The 24,030-nt window shown below is 40.2% G+C and overlaps 2 protein-coding genes across 11 annotated transcripts; one reads left to right on the top strand and one right to left on the bottom strand.

The window, feature by feature from the left end:
- The first annotated feature begins 4,287 nt into the window (after nucleotides 1-4,287).
- On the top strand, nucleotides 4,288-12,224 carry LOC106612797 (ras-related protein Rab-34). 10 transcript variants are annotated; one of them, XM_082956313.1, is made up of 14 exons: nucleotides 4,289-4,662; nucleotides 4,919-5,020; nucleotides 5,179-5,231; nucleotides 5,388-5,478; nucleotides 5,926-6,029; nucleotides 6,982-7,073; nucleotides 7,207-7,275; nucleotides 7,474-7,575; nucleotides 7,666-7,730; nucleotides 7,865-7,916; nucleotides 8,026-8,107; nucleotides 8,482-8,572; nucleotides 8,737-8,844; nucleotides 9,773-12,224. In XM_082956313.1, exons 5-14 carry the CDS (start codon nucleotides 5,955-5,957, stop codon nucleotides 9,838-9,840), a joined length of 804 nt encoding a protein of 267 aa, XP_082812439.1. In that variant the 5' UTR covers nucleotides 4,289-4,662; nucleotides 4,919-5,020; nucleotides 5,179-5,231; nucleotides 5,388-5,478; nucleotides 5,926-5,954; the 3' UTR covers nucleotides 9,841-12,224. The 10 variants fall into 10 exon arrangements, with proteins under 10 accessions (XP_045580566.1, XP_082812439.1, XP_082812440.1 ...); XM_082956314.1 differs by lacking the exon at nucleotides 4,919-5,020; XM_082956312.1 differs by having other exon boundaries at nucleotides 4,289-5,020.
- A 626-nt stretch (nucleotides 12,225-12,850) lies between these two features.
- On the bottom strand, nucleotides 12,851-19,403 carry zgc:174895 (purine phosphoribosyltransferase family protein). The gene is made up of 5 exons (XM_014214313.3): nucleotides 19,056-19,403; nucleotides 17,275-17,368; nucleotides 16,660-16,806; nucleotides 15,960-16,055; nucleotides 12,851-15,791 (listed from the first exon to the last, which is right to left on the bottom strand). Exons 1-5 carry the CDS (start codon nucleotides 19,176-19,178, stop codon nucleotides 15,649-15,651), a joined length of 603 nt encoding a protein of 200 aa, XP_014069788.1. The 5' UTR covers nucleotides 19,179-19,403; the 3' UTR covers nucleotides 12,851-15,648.
- Nucleotides 19,404-24,030: the final 4,627 nt, after the last annotated feature.

The raw sequence follows: 24,030 nt of genomic DNA, 5'->3' as shown, positions 1-24,030 counted from the left end.
CTAGGAGACAGAACGCGTCTCCTTCCTGAGCGGTATGAAGGCTGCGTGGTCCCATGGTGTTTATACTTGCGTACTATTGTTTGTACAGATGAACGTGGTACCTTCAGGCGTTTGGAAATTGCTCCCAAGGATGAACCAGACTTGTGGAGGTCTACAAATCTTTTTCTGAGGTCTTTGCTGATTTCTTTTGATTTTCCCATAATGTCAAGTAAAGAGGCACTGAGTTTGGAGGTAGGCCTTGAAATACATGCCACAGGTACACCTCCAATTGACTCAAATGATGTCAATTAGCCTATCAGAAGGCTTCTAAAGCCGATGACATAATTTTATGGAATTTTCCAAGCTGTTTAAAGGCACAGTCAACTTAGTGTATGTAAACTTCTGAACCACTGGAATTGTGATACAGTGAAATAATCTGTCTGTAAACAATTGTTGAAAAATGACTTATGTCATGCACAAAGTAGATGTCCTAACTGACTTGCCAAAACTATAGTTTGTTAACAAGACATTTGTGGAGTGGTTGAAAAACGAGTTTTAATGACTCCAACCTAAGTGTATGTAAACTTCCGACTTCAACTGTAGCTTCACCGTTACATGGAAAAAGTTATAAATTACTGAAAACACTACATAGATTTGAATTTAGTTCAACTACCACCAAGCTGCTGCAAAATGTAGTTAAATTAGAAGTTAAACTACATGTACACTAAACAAAAATGTAAATGCAACATGTGTTGCTCCCATGTTTCATGAGCTGAAATAAAAGATCCCAGAAATGTTCCATACAAACAAAAAGCTTATTTCTCTCATTTTGTGCACAAATTTGTTTACATCCCTGTTAACAAGCATTTCTCCTTTGCCACGATAATCCATCCAGCTGACAGGTGTGGCCTATCAAGAAGCTGATTAAACAGCATGATCATTACACAGGTGCACCTTGTGCTGGGGACAATAAAAGGACACTCTAAAATGTGCAGTTTTGTCACAAGAAACAATGCCACAGATGTCTCAAGTTTTCAGGGAGCGTGCAATTGGCATGCTGACTGCAGGAATGTCCACCAGGGCTGTTGCCAGAGAATATAATGTGCATTTTTCTACCATAAGCCACCTCCAACTTTGTTTTAGAGAATTTGGCAGTATGTCCAGCCAGCCTCACAACCGCAGACCACATGTACGGCGTCGTGTGGGCGAGCGGTTTGCTAATGTCAATGTGGTGAACAGAGTGCCCCAAGGTGCCGGTGCGGTTAAGGTATGGGCAGGCATATGCTACAGACAACAAACACAATTACATTTTATCAATGGCAATTTGAATGCACAGAAATACTGTGACGAGATCCAGAGTACCATTGACATGCCTTTTTTTAAGGTATGCTTTGAACGGATGTGGGTGGGGCAATGTCTACATAAGGGTGCAAATTAAAAACACTCACAAAAGCTCTGATGAAGGCCTTGAAGCTGATACATAAGGCTTAATAAAGAGCAGTGATACTAGCAAGAGCAGTGTACGGGTTTCTTCTTTTTTCTCTCATGTTATTCAATTGTTACCATGCACCTGCAACATAGATAACTCAAATGTGCGAGTGCCTTTTGCATTTTGAAGGTATCTGTAATTTATTTATTTCAATTGACTGATTTCTTTATACGAACTGTAACTCAGTAAAATCTTTGAAATTGTTGCATCTTGCATTTATATTTTTGTTCAGTATAGTTAGTTCACTACTCTCAAACACTGTATATATGTGACACTGGGCTGGCTGGACTGAATTTTATTTTACCTTTATTTAACTAGGCAAGTCAGTTAAGAAAAAATTCTTGAATTTGTCCACATCTTGAATGATGTGGACACAAATATATGTAGAACTGTGTACAATAAATGGTCAGTGCCTTGTTTTGTTGTTTTTGGGGCTCATGAGTGGCGCAGCCGTCTAAGGAACTGCATCTCAGTGCTAGAGGTGTCACTACAGACCCTGGTTCGATTCCAGGCTGTATCACAACCGGACGTGATTGGGAGTGCCATAGGGTGGCGCACATTTGGCCCAGCTTCGTCCGGGTTAGGGTTTGGCCAGGGTAGGCTATCTTTGTAAATAAGAATTTGTTCTTAACTGACTCGCCTAATTAAATAAAGGTTAAATAAATACAATTTAAAAACATTTTTTGAAGAGCTATATGGGCTTTTGGCAAATAGTAAAAATAATAAAAACATTGCAGAATACAACCAAACAGATATTGAAATGTAATGGTATTCCGTGAACATTTACAGAACATGCCTTATGGTTATTTACTGTAAAAAGTCTAATATAGCTTAAGATATAATAAATTATAAAGCAATTGAGTGACTCGAAGATGACATCTCTGATTTTAATTGTTTATTTTATGTGCCTTATTAAAGCTTTGTAAAAGCCATTGTTTTTTTAATGCAACTTCATGATCTGTTAAACAAATAAAGACAATTTGTTAAGGAAGGAATACGTTGCCTAACTGTTTTGAATTATAGTCCCATTCATAAAGATAAAATATTTCATGGATCTATGCTGCCCTCTAGAGCTATTTTGTATGAACTAAAGCAGGAGTTGTTAAACTTTTTCAGCCTGGAACCCAAATGAGAAATGCTGTGTTTTCCTGGACCCAAGTTTAAGAAAATATGCAACTATACATTAATATCGGTACATTTCATTGCCCGTATGCCTAAAACAGATGCAATATAGTCAAAAACAAACAACAATGATATTAAATATCCATATAAATAGCTATTAATGTTTATTTGCCTCCATTAAAAACACTTACATATCTGTCTAGGTTGGAACTGTTGCTGTTAAAATAAAATAAATAATTTTCATTCTGAACTGGAATAAATGGATTGATCACATCACACAGATGAAAAACAGAACACTCAGTTTTTGATAGTGCAACCCTAAGTAACAGTACAGATGAAATATGTTCAGGCCTACTGTACATGTTACTGTATAAATTATTGTTGAAAGAAAGTCTAGGTTGGAACTGTTGCTGTTAAAATACAATACATATTTTTTATTCTGAACTGGAATAAACTGATTGATCACGTCACACAGATGTAGACCAGAAAACACACACACAGTCCTAATGAGAGCATGTCTATTCTGGGCTCTGTTTTTGACAGTGCAACACTGAGGTTATGCTCAGCCTTGAAACGGTTTCTGTACTTATTTTTTAAATATGTCAGAGTTGAGAACCCTGACTCGCATATGTACAGTTGAAGTCGGAAGTTTACATACACCTTAGACAAATACATATAAACTCAGTTTTTCATAATTCCTGACATTTAATCCTAGTAAAAATTATCTGTTTTAGGTCAGTTAGGATCACCACTTTATTTTAAGAATGTGAAATGTCAGAATAATAGTAGAGAATTATTTATTTCAGCTTTAATTTTTTTCATCACATTCCCAGAAGTTTACATACACTCAATTAGTATTTGGTTACCTTTCAATTGTTTAATTTGGGTCAAACGTTTCAGTTCGCCTTCCACAAGCTTCCCACAATAAGTTGGGTGAAGTTTGGCCCATTCCTCCTGACAGAGCTGGTGTAACTGAGTCAGGTTTATAGGCCTCCTTGCTCGCACACGCTTTTTCAATTCCGCCCACACATTTTCTATGGGATTGAGGTCAGGGCTTTGAGATGGCCACTACAAATACCTTGACTCTGTTGTCCTTAAGCCATTTTTCCACAACTTTGGAAGTATGCTTGGGGTCATTGTCCATTTGGAAGACCCATTTGCGACCAAGCTTAAACTAAAACGAGTTTTAATGACTCCAACCTAAGTGTATGTAAACTTCCGACTTCAACTGTATGTGGTGCCTAACTGGCCCAGAACATATACCGCTTTCTCAGTCAGGCAGGGACCGCTTCCTGCTGTAGATGAGCAACCCAGAACTGTGTGTTTGCCTCAAAAGCATCTTGCTTCAATCAGTTAATTCCAGTTAAGAATAACAATTATTATTGTATTTTAACAGCAACAGTTCCAACCTAGAGTAGTTTTCAACAATAATTTATACTGTAAGATGTACATTTTTCATCTTCATCTGTACCGTTACTACGGTTACGCTATCAGTAGCTAGCTTGCTTTGGCGAATGTTGGCTATTAGCTGTGTACAAGGCCAGCGGATTGTTTGAAAGAGAAACTCACATTTACTACTATGAGAGTTAGTTAGTACTCCCCTTATTTCTGCTTACCATCACCTGTTATAAAATGACAGCAATGGCTTACTAGCTAACTTACTTTTCCACTGTCGAAGCACTGTTTCCTGAAGCATTATGCCGTTTTGAAATAACTCCCAGAGTTTACCATCATACTGTGGATGTTTGGTCAAGACGTGTCGTTTTATTAATTTGTTCGTTAAGAGACTCATTACTAGGCCCTTCCACACACAAAACACATTGTGGGCGCTCTTCGTTATACGTTTGTATGAAAGAGAGAGAAATTCATCGCTGTATATGCGTTTCATAACAACTGAGCTCAGTAAGTCAGAACTTGTAGCTAGCATGAGTCCATTTGATGACAGCGGCGAGTGATGGCGAGTGGGAATGACAAGTCGATGGCAGACAGCGCATCATCTGCTGCTGAACCATAGAGCTGCATCGTGTGTGTGTCGCGGAGTGATCTTCAAGAAAACGGCAGAAAAATATCCGGTAAACCGCGCAAAGACCGCTGCTTAAGCAGAGAGCGCAGATGCACTTGGCTAAATCAATTCCAGTAATTAATGAAATAATTATACATTTACTCTCACTCGTCCGCGACCCACTTTAAGAAAAGCTGAACTAAAGAGTTTATGAATGCTGGTGCAAATGCAAGACGAATATACCAAAACTAAATGTACTGTATTTTGCAAGATTTGGAGTTAAAACCCTGCCTAATTGTAATTTTCCATTGGCTACTACTGGTAAGACACCCGTTACACCTCCCTGTATCCACGAGACAGGAAGTGTCGATGAGCATGGAATATAGAAAAAGTGGCAAAGCAACGTAGGTCTACAGTAAATATCAAAGGTCAGAAAACCTAGCGTTCTATCATCGGATAATGGTGCCAATGACTATAATGTTGGATTGTAGCCTACATGATTCTGTATAATAAACAATGTTGGCAAAAAAAAGAAAATAATAATGCATGTTTGTGCTACACTGTGTCCAATGATATCTGCCGCCAGGGGGACTCGACCCGCGCTGAACATACTTCCCAAATTCCAACGAGAACCTGGAGGTGAGTCAGAGTCAGTGGTCCGCCTAAAAAACAAAATCATTCGCAGACTACTTTTTCCCCACTCACTTCCGTAGATCGAGTCTATTTGGTGTAAACAAATACGGTGAGTGTTTTTGGAAAGATTTGGGTTAATTTATGTGAAATCCTCAAATCTAGAAACCAAACTAAAAGTCAAAGCATTGTTTTTATTGACTGAAAGACGGTTACTGCTCCGTGACGAAAGAACCTCATCCCGTCCCGTTACAAGGTATGTAGCTCCAGTGACATCCCAGTTTAGACTCTGTTCCAGTTAGCAGCTTTTTTATTTTGCCTTTGTAGACAAAACTTCGGTTTTGTTTAACCATCTTGGGAGGTCATGTTTCAATGTGTCCCCGTGTTTTGGTTCTTGAAGAGCATGATTACAATTATAAAAAAGCAGCAAGACTATTTTTTACAATCTATTCTTGGTTCAATATGAATTAGCTATATTGTTGTAAACAGCTTCCAGTAAATATGTGTCTTTGTGCACAGAACAATAGGATTAAAATAGAGATTAGTGGATCATCTCCAGAATGTAGGAGTTACTGGCTACTGACTCATAGGCTAATCATGTAGTGGCTTGTCATACCACGTGGCATAGGCTACTCTTTCTCGTAATTGTCATGTTAATAAAATCTAAATTTCTCTCTCCCCTTATTTGTTTTTTACCCTGTAGGTCTCTTTGATCACTGTTATCTTGGCCTAATGTCTGTCCGAGTGCCATCCATGAGTGTTCTGCCTCCTGTTCGAAGGGACCGCATCATTGCCCAGCTTCCTCAGGTAAGCATCTTACATGCTAGCAGTCAAACAATAATTTGAATGTGTTAACCTTGTCTGAGATTGTAAAGCCGACACTCAGCGTCATAACACGTATGTCATAACATGTCATAACAGCTGACATAACTTGTCATAACCTGTAATAATATGGTCATAACACTATCATGACACATATTTAGACCTGTTGTGACATATTGTGTTATTTTAGGGCTGGTTATGACACCTACATAAGAGTGTCAAAACCTACCACACAAGGCAAACATTCCATTACACCATAGCCTATGTGTCAACAGTATGTTTATGTTATATATGTTTTTTTGCAATTGACCATATTAAATTAACATTGTAATTGTGCACACGTTGATGTCAGACATGCACCTACCCCAATGCTCTGTTGCTGATGAGTGGGATGAATGCAGGAGCAGATTTCAGGAGCAAGACCCAACACCCACTTTTAGACTAATAACTGACATAAGGGCATGTACAGTACGTAATAGGCCTATCTTTCTTATATGATAATGATGGTCATAATGCTTCTTGACAGTGTCATAAAGTGCATTTTCTACAAGTTATTTAAAATATGATGAAAAAAACATGACTGAAGAATTCATTACAACATCAACGAAACAAAGGATTTAAGAAACAAACTTTAAAACGAAAGGAAATGTCTTGGCATGGCAAAAACTAAATTGAATAAATGTGAGTTTTGACACTCTTATGTAGGTGTCATAACCAGCCATAAAATAATGCAACATATGTCACAACAGGTGTAAATATATGGGTCATGACAGTGTTATGACTATATTATGACAGGTTATGACAAGTTATGTCAGCTGTTATGACACATTATGACATGGTTATGGCCGTGTCATAATGTGCTATGACACTGGGTGTCAAGTAAAGTGTTACCAAGCCACCAATCTCATAAAGCTGTGTTCATTATGTTCTAATCTAGTTTTACAGTAAGAAGGCTGCTGTGCATACTAAAGATGAGTTCAACTCCAAAGTGAAGACTGCCTGCCAGGAGCAACGCACTGGCACAGTAGGGTGGGTAGGCCACAAAACCTTTTCATGTTCAAGATATACAGGTAGTTCCCTTATGGCATTATGGGGATGAGGTTGGTATGTGTCTCATTGGGATCTTTGATTGTCTCTCTGTCTGTGTCTCCTTCTCCTCCAGTAGGTTTAAAATTGCTAAGGTCATAGTGGTTGGTGACCTGGCTGTGGGAAAAACATGTCTGATTAATAGGTAAGCAAAGCTTGGATACTGCTGATGCGTAGTAGTTGATTGCAGTATGAGTCAACTGGGCAGTTTTGGTGAATCAATAACCGGATGGAATGCACGGCATACAGCAAACTTGAATACCGTAGGTTGTATTTTTTCTAGGTTGTTTGTAAGTACAGATTGTCAGCCAATTTTCCTAATATTTCACACTTTTATCATTAGGTTTTGCAAGGATGCATTTGACAAGAACTACAAGGCGACCATTGGCGTTGACTTTGAGATGGAGCGGTTTGAAGTGTTGGGGGTGCCTTTCAGCTTACAGTTGTGAGTCTCTTTCTACTGGTGTGTTCTACAGTATTAATCCCCAGAGCTAACCTGTGTCCCTTCACTCACCAATATCTTTCTCCTCTATAGGTGGGACACTGCGGGGCAGGAGAGGTTCAAGTGTATTGCTTCCACATACTACAGGGGAGCTCAGAGTAAGGGGAGTTTCTCTTTTGACCAGTTTTTATGTTTCCATATCATTCATTATGACCTATAACATGTTGCCATGTTCTTTGGGACAGATGTGATGAGGTTTGAGTTTACTAATGAAGTTAATTTTGTTTTCCAGCTATTGTTATTGTGTTCGATGTAAATGATGTGGCATCTTTGGGCCATGCAAGGTAAAATACATTAGAATCACCTGACATGACTATGGATGTGCATTTCAGCTGCATGTGTGCTCTGTAAACTCTATTTAACATATCTGAATGTCGCTATGTTTATCCACAGGCAGTGGCTTGAAGATGCCTTGAAGGAGAATGATCCTACCAATGTCCAGCTTTTCCTGGTGGGCACAAAGAAAGACCTAAGTGTATGTGTTTACTCTTTTGATATACATTCTTCAGAGGCACAATTGATCCGTTTTAGTCTCTCCATTTCAAGATCATACTTCTTGATGAGGATACAACTTAGCCACTTCTTAACCACTGTTCCAGTATTCACCTCTGTTCCAGTGGTATGGTGATGCTTTAGGGAAGGTCAAATATGGATTATTTGGATAAAGGCCAACGGCATCAAGTATCCATGTGTTATTAAACACCGTACCACAGGAATCCATATATACTGGATACTAAGATATTGAAAAAGCTTCTGTATAAATGCATGGAGTACTGTATATTATTATTATACTGTATGTTTGTTTTCTATTGGGTTTGTATTTTCCTCTTCTCTATGCTATTTCCTCAGTCTCCTGCTCAGTACTCTCAGATTGAACAGGATGCCATCGAACTGGCTGAGGAAATCAAAGCAGAATATTGGGCCTTGTCATCATTGACTGGTGGGTGGGCTAATACATCAGATCAATGTTGAGATTGGTAGCAATATGACAGGATGCAGCCTACTTGTTTATAAGGCGGTATTATCAATTATCATAAACTAATTGTTTAAACATCTGAGGAACAAATGTGACTTCATGTTTTTCTCCTCCTGTTTTTGTTGTAGGGGAAAATGTGAGGGAGTTTTTCTTCCGTATTGCATCATTGGCATTTGAGGCCAACGTTCTGGCAGAGCTAGAGAAGAGTGGATCAAGGCACATTGGGGACGTTATCAGTGAGTATACAGCTGTGCACTGTTAAAATATGGAAACAAGCGTTACAGTGCCTTGCAAAAGTATTCATCCCCCTTGGTGTTTTTCCTATTTTGTTGCATTACAACCTGTAATTTAAATGGATTTTTATTTGGATTTCATGTAATGGACATACACAAAATAGTCAAAATTCTGGGAAACTGGTCAGAATTAAAGGAATGATGGAGGGCGCTAAATACAGGGAAATTCTTGAGGGAAACCTGTTTCAGTCATCCAGAGATTTGAGACTGGGACGGAGGTTCACCTTCAAGCAGGACAATGACCCTAAGCATACTGCTAAAGCAACACTCGAGTGATTTAAGGGGAAACATTTAAATGTATTGGAATGGCCTAGTCAAAGCCCAGACCTCAATCCAATTGAGAATCTGTGGTATGACTTAAAGATTGCTGTATACCAGCGAAACCCATCCAACTTGAAGGAGTTGGAACAGTTTTGCCTTGAAGAATGGGCAAAAATCCCAGTGGGTAGAGGTGCCAAGCTTGTAGAGACATACCCAAGAGACTTGCAGCTGTAATTGCTGCAAAAGGTGACTCTACAAAGTATTGACTTTGGTGAGGTGAATAGTTATGCACGCTTAAGTTTTCTGTTTTTTTGTCTTATTTCTTGTTTGTTTCACAATAAAAAATATTTTGCATCTTCAAAGTGGTAGGCATGTTGTGTAAATCAAATTATACAAACCCCCCCAAAAATGTTAATTCCAGGTTGTATGGCAACAAAATAGGAAAAATGCCAAGGGGGGTGAATACTTTCGCACGCCACTGTATGTAACATTAATAACATCACTTCTCTCGCCATGTTAACCCTGACTAGGTTACAGACAGGCCGTTGCATGAGTAACATAAGAAACACATAAGAGTCTTTTTTCATGCAAGTTTATTTGTTTGTTTCAGAAATTAACAGTAATTCAAACAACGTGTATGCAACATCAAAGAAGAAACAGTCAAACTGTTGTCAATGAAGACAAACACGTGACTACTACAGTAAAAAGGTACCAAAGCAAAAAGCATAATTTCCTCAGAAGAGAAACTGAGAACCACGGACCACTCCCAGACACATGGAATTTGCAGTGGGAGCTAGCAGACAGGACAGCGACTTTTGGATTCACAGGCATTTGATTTTCATTTCTGCTGGCCCGGAAAGAACAGCTCCTTGGTTAGATGTGGATTCCTGTGGTGCTTGGTTTATTTTTGCCTATCTATAGTTTCGGAATGAAATTTATTCTATGTCATTGCACTCCATACTGTACAATTCCAGTTTTTGAGTGTTGACAGATTATCGCGTTACTGCTTAAATGGCTATGGAGTATGGACAATCATGGATGTCTTCAAATACCTAATATGGATATTTTTAAGACACCACCATTAGGCCTATTAGATTTTTTACAGTGTTGTTTTGTCTAGTGTTTGCATGCTATATGTTTTTTGCACAATTTGTAACAATAGCATACAGTGAGGGAAAAATGTATTTGATCCCCTGCTGATTTTGTACGTTTGCCCACTGACAAAGAAATGATCAGTCTATAATTTTAATGGTAGGTTTATTTGAACAGTGAGAGACAGAATAACAACAAAAAAATCCAGAAAAACACATGTCAAAAATGTTATAAAATGATTAGCATTTTAATGAGGGAAATAAGTATTTGACCACTTTGCAAAACATAACTTAGTACTTGGTGGCAAAACCCTTGTTGGCAATCACAGAGGTCAGACGTTTCTTATAGTTGGCCACCAGGTTTGCACACATCTCAGGAGGGATTTTGTCCCACTCATCTTTGCAGATCTTCTCCAAGTCATTAAGGTTTCGAGGCTGACGTTTGGCAACTCGAACCTTCAGCTCCCTCCACAGATTTTCTATGGGATTAAGGTCTGGAGACTGGCTAGGCCACTCCAGGACCTTAATATGCTTCTTCTTGAGCCACTCCTTTGTTGCCTTGGCCGTGTGTTTTGGGTCATTGTCATGCTGGAATACCCATCCACGACCCATTTTCAATGCCCTGGCTGAGGGAAGGAGGTTCTCACCCAGGATTTGACGGTACATGGCCCCGTCCAACGTCCCTTTGATGCGGTGAAGTTGTCCTGTCCCCTTAGCAGAAAAACACCCAAAGCATAATGTTTCCACCTCCATGTTTGACGGTGGGGATGGTGTTCTTGGGGTCATAGGCAGCATTCCTCCTCCTCCAAACACGGCGAGTTGAGTTGATGCCAAAGAGCTCCATTTTGGTCTCATCCGACCACAACTCTTTCACCCAGTTGTCCTCTGAATCATTCAGATGTTCATTGGCAAACTTCAGACGGGCATGTATATGTGCTTTCTTGAGCAGGGGGACCTTGCGGGCGCTGCATGATTTCAGTCCTTCACGGCGTAGTGTGTTACTAATTGTTTTCTTGGTGACTATGGTCCCAGCTGCCTTGAGATCATTGACAAGATCCTCCCGTGTAGTTCTGGGCTGATTCCTCACCGTTCTCATGATCATTGCAACTCCACGAGGTGAGATCTTGCATGGAGCCCCAGGCCGAGGGAGATTGACAGTTCTTTTGTGTTTCTTCCATTTGCGAATAATCGCACCAACTGTTGTCACCTTCTCACCAAGCTGCTTGGCGATGGTCTTGTAGCCCATTCCAGCCTTGTGTAGGTCTACAATCTTGTCCCTGACATCCTTGGAGAGCTCTTTGGTCTTGGCCATGGTGGAGAGTTTGGATTCTGATTGATTGATTGCTTCTGTGGACAGGTGTCTTTTATACAGGTAACAAACTGAGATTAGGAGCACTCCCTTTAAGAGTGTGCTCCTAATCTCAGCTCGTAACCTGTATAAAAGACACCTGGGAGCCAGAAATCTTTCTGATTTCCCTCATTAAAATGCAAATCAATTTATAACATTTTTGACATGCGTTTTTCTGGATTTTTTTGTTGTTATTATGTCTCTCACTGTTCAAATAAACCTACCATTCAAATTATAGACGGATCCTTTCTTTGTCAGTGGGCAAACGTACAAAATCAGCAGGGGATCAAATACTTTTTCCCCTCACTGTAGATGGAAACTCATGACTCCATCCTGGGAGGTTATATTATGCTAGCTAAGTAGTATCATTGCTTTGTTTGGATAGTCCTATTTTTAACAGCACAGAGGTGTTCATACAGTATGAGAGATGTGTATTAGTCAGATGTACCTCGTCTAGGTTAGATAGAGACAATAATATAACTGCGAATTATTCATTTTGAATTATATGCGATATTTGAATGACTGATCTTATATTATCCCTCTAGTTGAATATCATTAGAGTGAAATGTGCATACATATGTCTAGTTATCCTTTTAGACAATAAAGATTATTTAAAAAAAAAATCTAATATGTTTAATTGCAGATGTAAGTTTTGACTCTATAAAGATATACTATATATCAAAAACTACTGCACTTAGCTCAAAATATAGATAAGCTTTAAAATCACTGCTCTATATCAAATCAAACTGCTGTTTACCGGTAATTAGACTAATTCAAAGTTATTATTAAAAGTTCTATATAGGATGAGTCACTAATCTGTTATTCAATTATGTTTTATAACTGTTTGTCATATTAGCCAGGGCCTCCTAATATGAAACAATAATACATATAGTCGCTAGTGAAAGTCTACACACCCGTTGCACAATCTTCACATTTTGCTTCCTTAAAATTAATACAAAACATTTATTCAATTAAATATTTTTTCCTGTCAATCTACACAACCTACTCCACATTTTCAAAGTTATTTTTGTTGTTGTTTCTAAATGACTAAGAAATACAAAATTAGGATTTTTTGTTGTTGTTGTATTTAACCTTTATTTAACTAGGAAAGTCAGTTAAGAACAAGTTCTTATTACGGGGGCTGGGATTAAATATATATATTTTTAAATAGGTATATATATATGACAAAACACAGATCACAACAAGAGAGACAACACAACACTACATATAGAGAGACCTAAGACAACAACATAGCTAGGTAGCAACACATGACAACACAGCATGGTAGAAACACAACATGACAACAACATGGTAGCAACACAACATGGCAGCAGCACAAAACATGGTGCAAACATTATTGGGCACAGACAACAGCACAAAGGGCAAGAAGGTAGAGACAACAATTCATCACGTAAAGCAGTCACAACTGTCAGTAAGAGTGTCCATGATTGAGCAGAGAGTGGAGATAAAACTGTCCAGTTTGAGTGTTTGTTGCAGCTCGTTCCAGTCGCTAGCTGCAGCGAACTGAAAAGACGAGCGAAGCAGGGATGTGTGTGCTTTGGGGACCTTTTGTAACGTCTGCTTCCATCTCACACTCTCAAACACATAGATCCCCTGAATGCAGCTCACTCTCCGGATCCCAATCACCTGAATTCTGATCACCTGTTCACACACCCTGTATGTCATTTACACACATTTACACACATGTGGCATTTACACACAAGCGCCCTGCGCTTGAAACCAGCACTCTGTCTCCCATCTCATTACACCTTTAACAGAGTGTGATTGGCAGAATGGGTGTTGTATGTGGAGGATGTGGGCTGCAGTAGATATCACAGATAGGGGGAGTGAGGCCTAAGAGGGTTTTATAAATAAGCATTAACCAGTGGGTCTTGCGACGGGTTTACAGAGATGACCAGTTTACAGAGGAGTATAGAGTGCAGTGATGTGTCCTATAAGGAGCATTGGTGGCAAATCTGCATTGATTGCATACTGTATGTTAATAAACTCCGCAAAAAAAGACATGTCCTCTCACTCAACTGTGTTTTTTTCAGCAAACTTAACTTGTGTAAATATTTGTTTGAACATAAGATTCAACAACTGAGACATAAACTCAACAAGTTCCACAGACATGTGACTAACATAAATGGAATAATGTGTCCCTGAACAAAGGGGGGGGGGGGGGGTCAAAATCAAAAGTAACAGTCAGTATCTGGTGTGGCCACCAGCTGCATTAAGTACTGCAGTGCATCTCCTCCTAATGGACTGCACCAGATTTGCCAGTTCTTGCTGTGAGATGTTACCCACTCTTCTACCAAGGCACCTGCAAGTTCCTGGACATTTCTTGAGGGAATGGCCCTAGCCCTCACCCTCCGATCCAACAGGTCCCAGACGTGCTCAATGGGATTGAGATCTGGGCTCTTTGCTGGCTATGGCAGAACACTGACATTCCAGTCTTGCAGGAAATGACACGCAGAATGAGCAGTATGGCTGATGGCATTGTCATGCTGGAGGGTCATGTCAGGATGAGCCTGCAGGAAGGGTACCAAATGAGGGAGGAGGATGTCTTCCCTGTAACGCACAGCGTTAAGATTGCCTGCAATGACAACAAGCTCACTCCGATGATGCTGTGACACACCGCCCCAGACCATGACGGACCCTCCACCTCCAAATCGGTCCCGCTCCAGAGTACAGGCCTCGGTGTAACGCTCATTCCTTCGACGATAAACGCGAATCCGACCATCACCCCTGGTGAGACAAAACTGCGACTCATCAGTGAAGAGCACTTTTTGCCAGTCCTGTCAGGTCCAGCGATGGTGGGTTTGTGCCTATAGGTGACATTGTTGCCGGTGATGTCTGGTGAGGACCTGCCTTACAACAGGCCTCAGTCTTAGCGACTGTTCCACAGGTGCATGTTCATTAATTGTTTATGGTTCATTGAACAAGCATGGGAAACAGTGTTTAAACTGTTTACAATGAAGATCTGTGAAGTTATTTGGATTTTTACGAAAGACATGGTCCTGAAAAGGGACGTTTTTTTGTTGTTGGTGAGTTTACTTAATGGAAGCACCTTTGGCAGCTATTACAGATGTAAATAATTTTTCATAAGATTCTACCAGCCTTACACAACTCTAGGGTAACATACTGTATATCCATTGTTTTTGTCAAAATTGCTCAAGCTCAGTAAATTTGGTTGGGAATCATTGATGGACAGCAATATTCAAACATTGTCTTGTTTTTCTTTAAGTCAGGACTGAGACTGGACTATTTAGAAACAGTCAACACCTCCTGGTAAGCCATTCTGTGCATATTTGGCATTACAATTTGGGTAATTGTTGCGCACAATTTTTTTTTATATATCCCGGGGTTAGGTTTTCAGAAGACTGAGGTAATGTAATGGGCTATGCTTACATTACATTTAAAAGAAAATCCTAACAAACTCCCCAGCCCTGCCAGTGACAAGCATACCCAACATGGTGCTGCCACCACAAACCTGTAGTTTATTTTTCAACCACTCTCATCGACAAGCTGTTTTCGCCCACAGGACTGTCGCTGTTGACTAGATTTTTTTTTTCTTTGTCGCACCATTCTCGGTGAACCCGAGACACTGCACTGTCGTGTGTGAAAAGCCCAAGAGGCCGGCCATTTCTGCTTTATATAGCAAGCCACGGTGGTGTACCTAGTAGGTCTTGGGCTTCCACCAAGTATTAACTCTGGGGTATGAAGAACATTTTTCTAACTTTCTTTCACTTTGAATTTGTGGAGGAGGTTGTGTAGATCTGTAGCAAAAAAATTAAATGTCATCCCATTTTAATGCAACAAAATGTGAAGACTGTGCAACAGGTGTGTAGACTTTCACTAGGCACTGTATATACAATATGCTTGTATAGAAGCAAAAAAGCATTGAATGCATTGCCACTCCAAGGCAATATATGATCTTCATGACTTCTTGGACAAAGCACCATGCAAGAGTAACATAGAATCCTGGTCAGCACAGTTGGAGATAGCCTACCCTACTCTGAATTGCGTGACCTTGAGTTTGAGCACTTAACTGGCGAAGCTCTTGAAGGAGTCAAGATATTGTTTGTCAATTTGACTCTGTAGTTCCTCCGGGATGCAGTGAGAGTGTTTGTATTTCTCCTTGATCCACTTCCCTCCCTCGCTGTTCTCAATGGCCACAGCAGCAACACCTGCAAATATGCATTACTTTTACTTGATAATAAATAAAGGAAGAAGAAAACTTTAAAGTATACAGTTGTGATTAAAGTATACATATTTTTTCACTTCTCAGTGATACAACAAGTTAAATTAAGTCTAGCAATGAGACACATTATCTGGCGCTGTGATTACACACTGACCTACAACAGTCGCTCCCTGCCTCTCCACCAGTTTGATAGCAGCCTTCATGGTTCCTCCGGTCTCTATCCACTGGTCCACTATCAGCACCTGGAGCCCTGAAGCACAGAGACAGACCAACTAGTGATTGTGTCTGTATCCCAAATGGCACCCTATTCCCTACATAGTGCATTACTAGCTCTATGGGCACTGGTCAAAATAAGGGAATAGGGTGCCATTTGGGATCTACACCGCATTTCTATTCAAACTCCTAACTCACAGTATGCACACTGGCAGTCCTACTGAGATACAGGACAAAACACATTCAGAGAATCACCTTGAAGGGCAAATGTTTCCTTAAATATTTGCTATACAGAGTAGGGCCCTTGGTTCCTGCACCAACACTAGAGGGCATTATGTCACAGGAAATAAGAGGGAATGAGGCCATGGTTGCATTCATTGAAACAAATACAGAGTCAGAGGCAAAACAGGCTATACTGCCTCTGCTTGTGGGTTCATTGAGCTTGTCTATCACACTGTATGTTGTCCATTGCTACATTCATGTTAATGAGTCTGTCTCTTTATCCTTCACCTCAAGATTTTACAAACAAGGCAGGACTCTTGAAACCTTAGACGAGTGGTGTCCGTTCATTGGCCATAGACTCAAAATGGTGACTTATTCACCAAGGACAGATATCCTGTCAGACTGTGATGGTGACTCACCTGGCCTTAACACATCCAGGCGAACCTCCACCATCTTCTCTCTGCCTGAGTAGTCACTGTACTCTTGGCTCTGGGTTTGTATGCACAGGTGTCCTGCTTTGCGGATAGCCAGAAAGCCCTTTCCAAGGGTGGTGGCCACAGCCGATCCTGAAAACCACCAAGATAAAAATTACATCTTAGAAACAGCACAGATAGACTGTTATTGTATTGATGAGATTGTGAGAGTTCATTTCACCAATCAATATTTTCTCTCAGAAGAAATTGAAGTGATTGAAGTGACAGCAGCATTCCATATAGATCAATCCATACAGATCCACTTCACACATACTGTGATTGATTTAGCAAGGCTTTTATTTTGAATTGCATGGTGTGATATCGTACTCTTAAAGTGTGTCCTTGGTGACGCAAATCCCCAAGCAGGACCTATGTGTACTACCCCTAAATTAAGTATCATTGCCAAGGGGGTTAGGTTTCCTGCCCTTTCAGTGGAGCTTGCTGGATATGAAATAAAATTAGTATCAAGTAAGTAGCATGGAGCCACACTTCAGCAACAACACATGAGCAGATTGGTTGAGATTGTATGTTTTCCTAAAACATTATTGACTGGTTGTTTACCGAGGATGAATCCCATTGCATCTATACCCACTACCAGGTCAATGGCCTCTTTCTGGAATGGATAGAGAAGGTCCTTCACACAATCTGACAGAGCCTGGATTAGAGACAAAATAAACCAGAATGAACCAGATTGACCACCCGGACTGCTATGGGTTTCCTTACAGTATATTTATGTATATGCACTTGGCAAAATACACATTTTACACACTGCAGGGGAAATTTGTTATAGTTATAGGTTGTACAGTGGGTATCATAAGTATTCACCCCCCGTGGATTTCTTCGTATTTTGTTTCCGTTACAAAGTGGGATTGAAATAGATTTCATCGTAATTTTTCTCATTGATCTACACAACATACTCCATAATGTCAAAGTGAAAAGAAAATTCTACAAATTTTTACTAATTAATTAATTTATAATAAAATAAAATAATTAAAATACACTCACCGGTCAGTTTATAAGAAAGAAGGGCAGTGCTTGGTAGATGGTTAACAATAACAAATCAGACATTGAATATATCTTTAAGCGTGGTCAAGTTAATAATTATGCTGTAGATTATGTATTAAACCACCCAGACATAAAAAATACAGTCGTCATTCTGAACTAAGCTGCAGGACAGGAAGGAAAAATGCTCAGGGATGTCACTATGAGGTCATTGGTCATTTTAAAACAGTTATAGAGTTCAATGGCTGTGATGGGAGAAAACTGAGGATAGATCAACAACAACATTGTAGTGACTCCACAATAATGACCTAAATGACAGTTCAAATAAGAATACAAATCTACAGAATAAAAATATTCAAAAACATACATCCTGTGCATATGCAACAAGGCACTAAAGTAATACTGCAAAAAACACGGCAAAGGAATACACTTTTTGGCCTAAATGCAAAGCCTTATGTTTGTGGCAAACACAACACATCACTGAGTAACTGCCTCCTTATGTTCAAGCATGGTGGTGGCTGCATCATGGTATGGGTGTGCTTGAAATCAGCAAGGACTGGTGAGTTGTTCAGGGTAAAAAGAAACAGGATGGAGCTAAGCACAGGCAAAATCCTAGAGGAAAACCTGCTTCAGTCTGCTTTATACCAGACACTGGGAGAGGAATTTACCTTTCAGCAGGACAATAACTTACAACACAAGGCCAAATATACACTGGAGTTGCTTACCAAGAAGACAGTGTTCCTGAGCGGCCAAGTTACAGTTTTGATTTAAATCTAATTGAAAATCTATGGCAAGATGTGAATATTGCTGTCTAGCCATGATCCGCAACACCTTGACAGAGCTAGAATTTTGAAAATAATAATGAGTTGCACAATCCAGGTGTGCGAAGAAGACTTGCATCTGTAATCACTACCAACGGTGTTTCTAACATGTATTGACTCACGGGGGTTAATACTTATCTAATCAAGGTATACAGTATTAGTGTTATATTTTTCATTAATCTTTATATAATGTTCAAATATTTCTTCCACTTTGATATGACAGAATGTTTTGGCTAGATCGTTTACAAAAAAAGGACAAATCCATCTTAATCCCACTTTGTAACACAATGAAATGTGAAGAAATCCAAGGAGGGTGAATACTTAGGATACCCAATGTATTGTTCAGTTACCACATCATCTTTTAATCCCTCTTGAAAGGCAAAAGTACTCTCCTGGGGAATACATCCCAAGAATTTGATGACCCAGAAATGTGAAATGCAACTGCTAAAAGCCACTCAACACTCACTCTCATCTTCTTTGGACAAATGGACCAGGAAACTAAAGGTATATCACTAGTACCTGGGAATTACAGTAGAGTCTTGATGGGTCCAACCAGGCAAAAGTTGGTCCTTTGGTGTTTGGTGCCATTAGGGAAAGGTACCAGCCTTTCCCCCTGTCTGTTGGAACAGCCAAAGCGTCCATTTGTAGTAACAGTCCACACAGTTATAGAGGCAGAGGAGCCTGGGCTGTGAATCTGTCTGCTGACCTCGCCACCCATATCAGGTTCCAGGGAGTGTGCCAATGTGCCACAGAGTACATACTGACATGGAGGTCTTACAGAGCTCTACTCATTATAATTAGTGCTAGACCCTGATTTGGTTATTGCAACGTTTCTAATATTTTTTTTACAAGTAATGCAACCTGAATGAAAAGTCATAATCCAGTTTAAATCAATGTCAAGACACACTTTAGATTGCAGAATCAAAATTCACATGTTGTCACGCCCTGACCTGAGAGGGACATTTTGTTTCTCTATTTTGGTTAGGTCAGGGTGTGATTTGGTTGTGCATTCGAGATTTGTAGTTCTTTGTTCTATTCTATGTTTTCTATTTCTATGTTGTTATGTTCTAGTTTTTGTATTTCTATGTTGGGTCTTGTTTGGGATGATCTCCAATTAGAGGCAGCTGGTCCTCGTTGTCTCTAATTGGAGATCATACTTAAGTAGGGGTTTTTCCCATCTGGGTTTGTGGGAGATTGTCTTTGAGTAGTGTATGTTTCACTGCTGCGTCACGGTTTGTTGTTTTTGTCATTCAGTTTATTTATGTATTGCATAGTTTCACAGTGTAAATAAAATGTGGAAAGACACACACGCTGCACCTTGGTCCGCTCCTCCTTTCGACAGCCGTGACACATGTAGTCTCCTTAGTTAAATTAAATACACAATTGGAGCAAAAGTTAATAAGATTGGTTAAAATTAAAATATAATCTTTATTGCAATAATATGGTGTATTCCGCTCAAATAGCACAGAAGATTACTCTAAAATATGGCAAAGCTATTTTAAAGTTTGCTGTTTTAAATGATATAACAAAATACAAAAATTATATATATTTTTTAATATTTAAATAGACTTACAACGCTGTCTTGTGGTGGATATGTGAAGATACTCTGCATACAAATAACTTTGGTGAATCCCAAACATAGATAATGATAGAAGCCTTTAGTGGCCAAAATGCAATTTTGGCATGGGAAGCGCCATTGGCTTCCACCATTTTAAAGTAGACAACTGGGTGGGGATTCCTATGGGTTGTGGCACTGCCCATGCTGTCACAGATGCTATAATGGCACAGATATAAAGATGTTATTCCTATCTCTATGATCCCAAACCAGCCCCTCTCCCTTACCAATGGAATGCTGTGTTTACCTTGCACACAGATTATCCGTTATATTGACCAACTACTCATGTGGCTGCTCTAACAATGGAAATACATTTCTTCAAAAATGGAAGGCTTTCAGGAGGCAAAATCAGGTGGGACCATTCTAGCCAATGAGATGGCTGATATGCATGTGAACGACAGACACAACTCCGATAAAGTGTTTTTTTCTCGAAGTTGGCAGGATGTCACGCGTCCTAATTATATCAGTACACTCGTAACAACCTAAGCATTACGAAACGTATATTCGATCAAGTAAGTCACACCAAGAAAATAAACCATTACATGTTTATTAACCAAATTCAACATTCTCATTGACCAACAAGGAAAACAACATTGAGTCCCCTGACACTTATGAGGACTTTGTGCAACTGCACCGTCCGCAGTCGCAGGGCTCTCTAGAGGGTGATGCGGTCAGCCTAGCCGCATCATCGGGGGCACACTGCCTGTCCTCCAGGACATGTACAGCACCCGGTGTCACAGGAAGGCCAAGAAGATCATCAAGGACCTCAACCACCTGAGCCACGGCCTGTTCATCACACTACAACTACACCCCCGCAGCCCTTGTGAGGCAGGGGGGTTGGGGGCCCCCAGAGCCCATGCAGGGGTGTGTGGTACGCCAGTGGTAGTTGGGTGAACAGGCCGTGGCTCGGGTTCGCTGCATTTACGATAACATCTGCAAATATGTGTACATGACCAATAAACTTTGATTTGATTACAAAAACTCCTTTCTTGGTGAGCTTAATGACACCTGCTGGAGAAGCCAAATTTTGGGTCCAGTTATCGCTCTTGCTTCGCCTCTTCCTCTCTGCCTTGCAGCATTGAGTTGCAGAGGCAGTTGCAGTGCATTCTGTGTTCTGTGGGTCATAAGGATCTATCCAATGTATGCATCAAATTGTAAGCGTAGAGGTAACAGAAATAGTAGCAAAAGGTGAATGTTGAACTTTTGTTGAACACATCTCCAATAACAATTTTGGATTACACAATGAAAAAAGATTGACTTCAGAATTTATTACGCAGCATTGATGCAATTATGCTGTTGGTCTGATCGAAGCGTGACTGGTGTAAACTTTCTAAAGAAATGCTGGTATAAATGATTGGTTGCAATGCTGTATAAAACAGTTATACTGCACTAGAGTGAGAGAAAAAAAATTGATATTCCCAAAATGTAGCATGTCTTTGGAGGGGGACCTTACAAGATATAAATCTCAGTAACAGTTAAACATCTTAGGCTTGTGTGTGGCTGCTCGGCCATGGAAACCCATTTAATGAAGCTCCTGACCAACAGTTACTGTGCTGACCTTGCTTCAAGAGGTAGTTAGGAACTCTGAAGTGAATGTTGCAACCGAGGACAGATGATTTTTACGCACTATGTGCTTCAGCACTCGGGTGGTCCAGTTCTGTGAGCTTGTGTGGCCTACCACTTTGCGGCTGAGTCGTTGTTGCTCCTAGATGTTTCCACTTCACAATAACAGCACTTACAATTGACTAGGGCAGCTCTAGCAGGGCAGAAATGTGGCAAACTGACTTGTTGGAAAGATGGCATCCTATGACTGTGCCACATTAAAAGTCACTGAGCTCTTCAGTAAGGCCATTCTACTTCCAATGTTTGTCTATGGAGATCGCATGGCTGTGTGCTGGATTTTATACACCTGTCAGCAACAGATGTGGCTGAAATAGCCAAATCCACCAATTTGAAGGGGTGTATTTCTGTGTTTTTCATTTAACTAGGCAAGTCAGTTAAGAACAAATTCTTATTTTCAATGACAGCCTATGACCAGGGGCAGAACAACAGATTTTTATCTTGTCAACTCGATCTTGCAACCTTTTGGTTATAAGTCTAACACTCTAACCACTAGGATACCTGCCGTTGGAATAGCATTTTGCTCTGGAGCCTGCAGCCTTGCTGGCTTGGTCAGAGGCTATCGAAGGGCCTAATTAGCCCATACACACTCAATAATTTTCACTTCCTCAGCTTTGGGACATTTGTGCAAATGGTGGGGGCATGTGAACAAGCAAATGGAGGCCCGAAGTGCCTGGGGAAGGAGAAGGGGGTAATTTGGGACTCAGCCTAAATTCTCTTACTTATACTTTGGTTTAAGAATGTTTCATTTTCATTAATTCTAAAGTTATTAAGACTGCCAAACCACTTTTGGTGAGTGAACCAACCATCTTGCGTTTTTTTAAAACAGTAACCGCTTTAACTTTATCACACACATCATAAATTGATTATGGATGGGGGAAAGAGCAATCATATAAACTGTGGGGCAATAAGGTCAAACATATACTGACAGAAGTAACATTTCAAAGAAATGTATAAAAAATGCATTAACTGTCAAGCAACACTCATCTTCTCTCCGTTGTGTCAAGCAGGGTTGTATTAGTGAGGTCTCTGAGCTTTGAGGAGGAGACGCATCTGACTCCTCCTTGACACATCATGTCTTCATCTGGATGCTCAGGAATAGTCTGGACTTTTGGTACCTGCAATACCATGTGTAAATATACTGTAGGTCAAAACCATTGGTAGAAACGTGAAAATATGACTTAATGAAAATTGTAATGCCATAGAGATCCTATTAATCTACTAGATTGGCTATGTCATACACCCTCAAAGTTCTAGAATGGAGTGAAACTGGCAGCCGTATTGGTCAGGGAGAAATCCAAACCAGTCTAATTGGAATGAATGGCAGTGGAGGCATAATCCAGATTTTACTAATGCAGGGGGGAAACAAGTAAGGCGTGCGATATATCAGAAAGTGTGTCATATAATTATTGACACCCTAAAATATTGTCATATAATTATAAATACAGTTCATACAGGTTTTATACCAATGTTCTGTATAAATAGCCTTTATAATATACGTAAACAGGCCATAAATGTGTTTTTTTTTCATTCTTGGAACACTTTGAATGCTATTATACATTATACACTGCTCAAAAAAATAAAGGGAACACTTAAACAACACATCCTAGATCTGAATGAAAGAAATAATCTTATTAAATACTTTTTTCTTTACATCGTTGAATGTGCTGACAACAAAATCACACAAAAATAATCAATGGAAATCCAATTTATCAACCCATGGAGGTCTGGATTTGGAGTCACACTCAAAATGAAAGTGGAAAACCACACTACAGGCCAACTTTGATGTAATGTCCTTAAAACAAGTCAAAATAAGGCTCAGTAGTGTGTGTGGCCTCCACGTGCCTGTATGACCTCCCTACAACACCTGGGCATGCTCCTGATGAGGTGGCGGATGGTCTCCTGAGGGATCTCCTCCCAGACCTGGACTAAAGCATCCGCCAACTCCTGGACAGTCTGTGGTGCAACGTGGCGTTGGTGGATGGAGCGAGACATGATGTCCCAGATGTGCTCAATTGGATTCAGGTCTGGGGAACGGGCGGGCCAGTCCATAGCATCAATGCCTTCCTCTTGCAGGAACTGCTGACACACTCCAGCCACATGAGGTCTAGCATTGTCTTGCATTAGGAGGAACCCAGGGCCAACCGCACCAGCATATGGTCTCACAAGGGGTCTGAGGATCTCATCTCGGTACCTAATGGCAGTCAGGCTACCTCTGGCGAGCACATGGAGGGCTGTGCGGCCCCCCAAAGAAATGCC

This window comes from Salmo salar, chromosome 09, assembly GCF_965601325.2.
Source record: "Salmo salar chromosome 09, fSalSal1, whole genome shotgun sequence".
Classification (NCBI taxonomy): Eukaryota; Metazoa; Chordata; class Actinopteri; order Salmoniformes; family Salmonidae; genus Salmo; species Salmo salar.
Note: the sequence above shows the minus strand (reverse complement) of the source record. Positions and strands in the feature narration are given on the sequence as shown.

Excerpts from the sequence above, each read along its gene's own strand:
- LOC106612797 (XM_014214308.3), top strand. The coding sequence starts at position 5,135 with ATGCATGTTTGTGCTACACTGTGTCCAATGATATCTGCCGCCAGGGGG. Across the intron at positions 6,030-6,981 it reads TCATTGCCCAGCTTCCTCAG|TTTTACAGTAAGAAGGCTGC; the intron begins GTAAGCATCTTA and ends GTTCTAATCTAG. Across the intron at positions 7,276-7,473 it reads AAAACATGTCTGATTAATAG|GTTTTGCAAGGATGCATTTG; the intron begins GTAAGCAAAGCT and ends TTTTATCATTAG.
- zgc:174895 (XM_014214313.3), bottom strand. The coding sequence starts at position 19,178 with ATGGACGCTTTGGCTGTTCCAACAGACAGGGGGAAAGGCTGGTACCTT. Across the intron at positions 16,807-17,274 it reads TGCAATGGGATTCATCCTCG|GATCGGCTGTGGCCACCACC; the intron begins GTAAACAACCAG and ends GGTGGTTTTCAG. Across the intron at positions 15,792-15,959 it reads GCAGGGAGCGACTGTTGTAG|GTGTTGCTGCTGTGGCCATT; the intron begins GTCAGTGTGTAA and ends GCATATTTGCAG.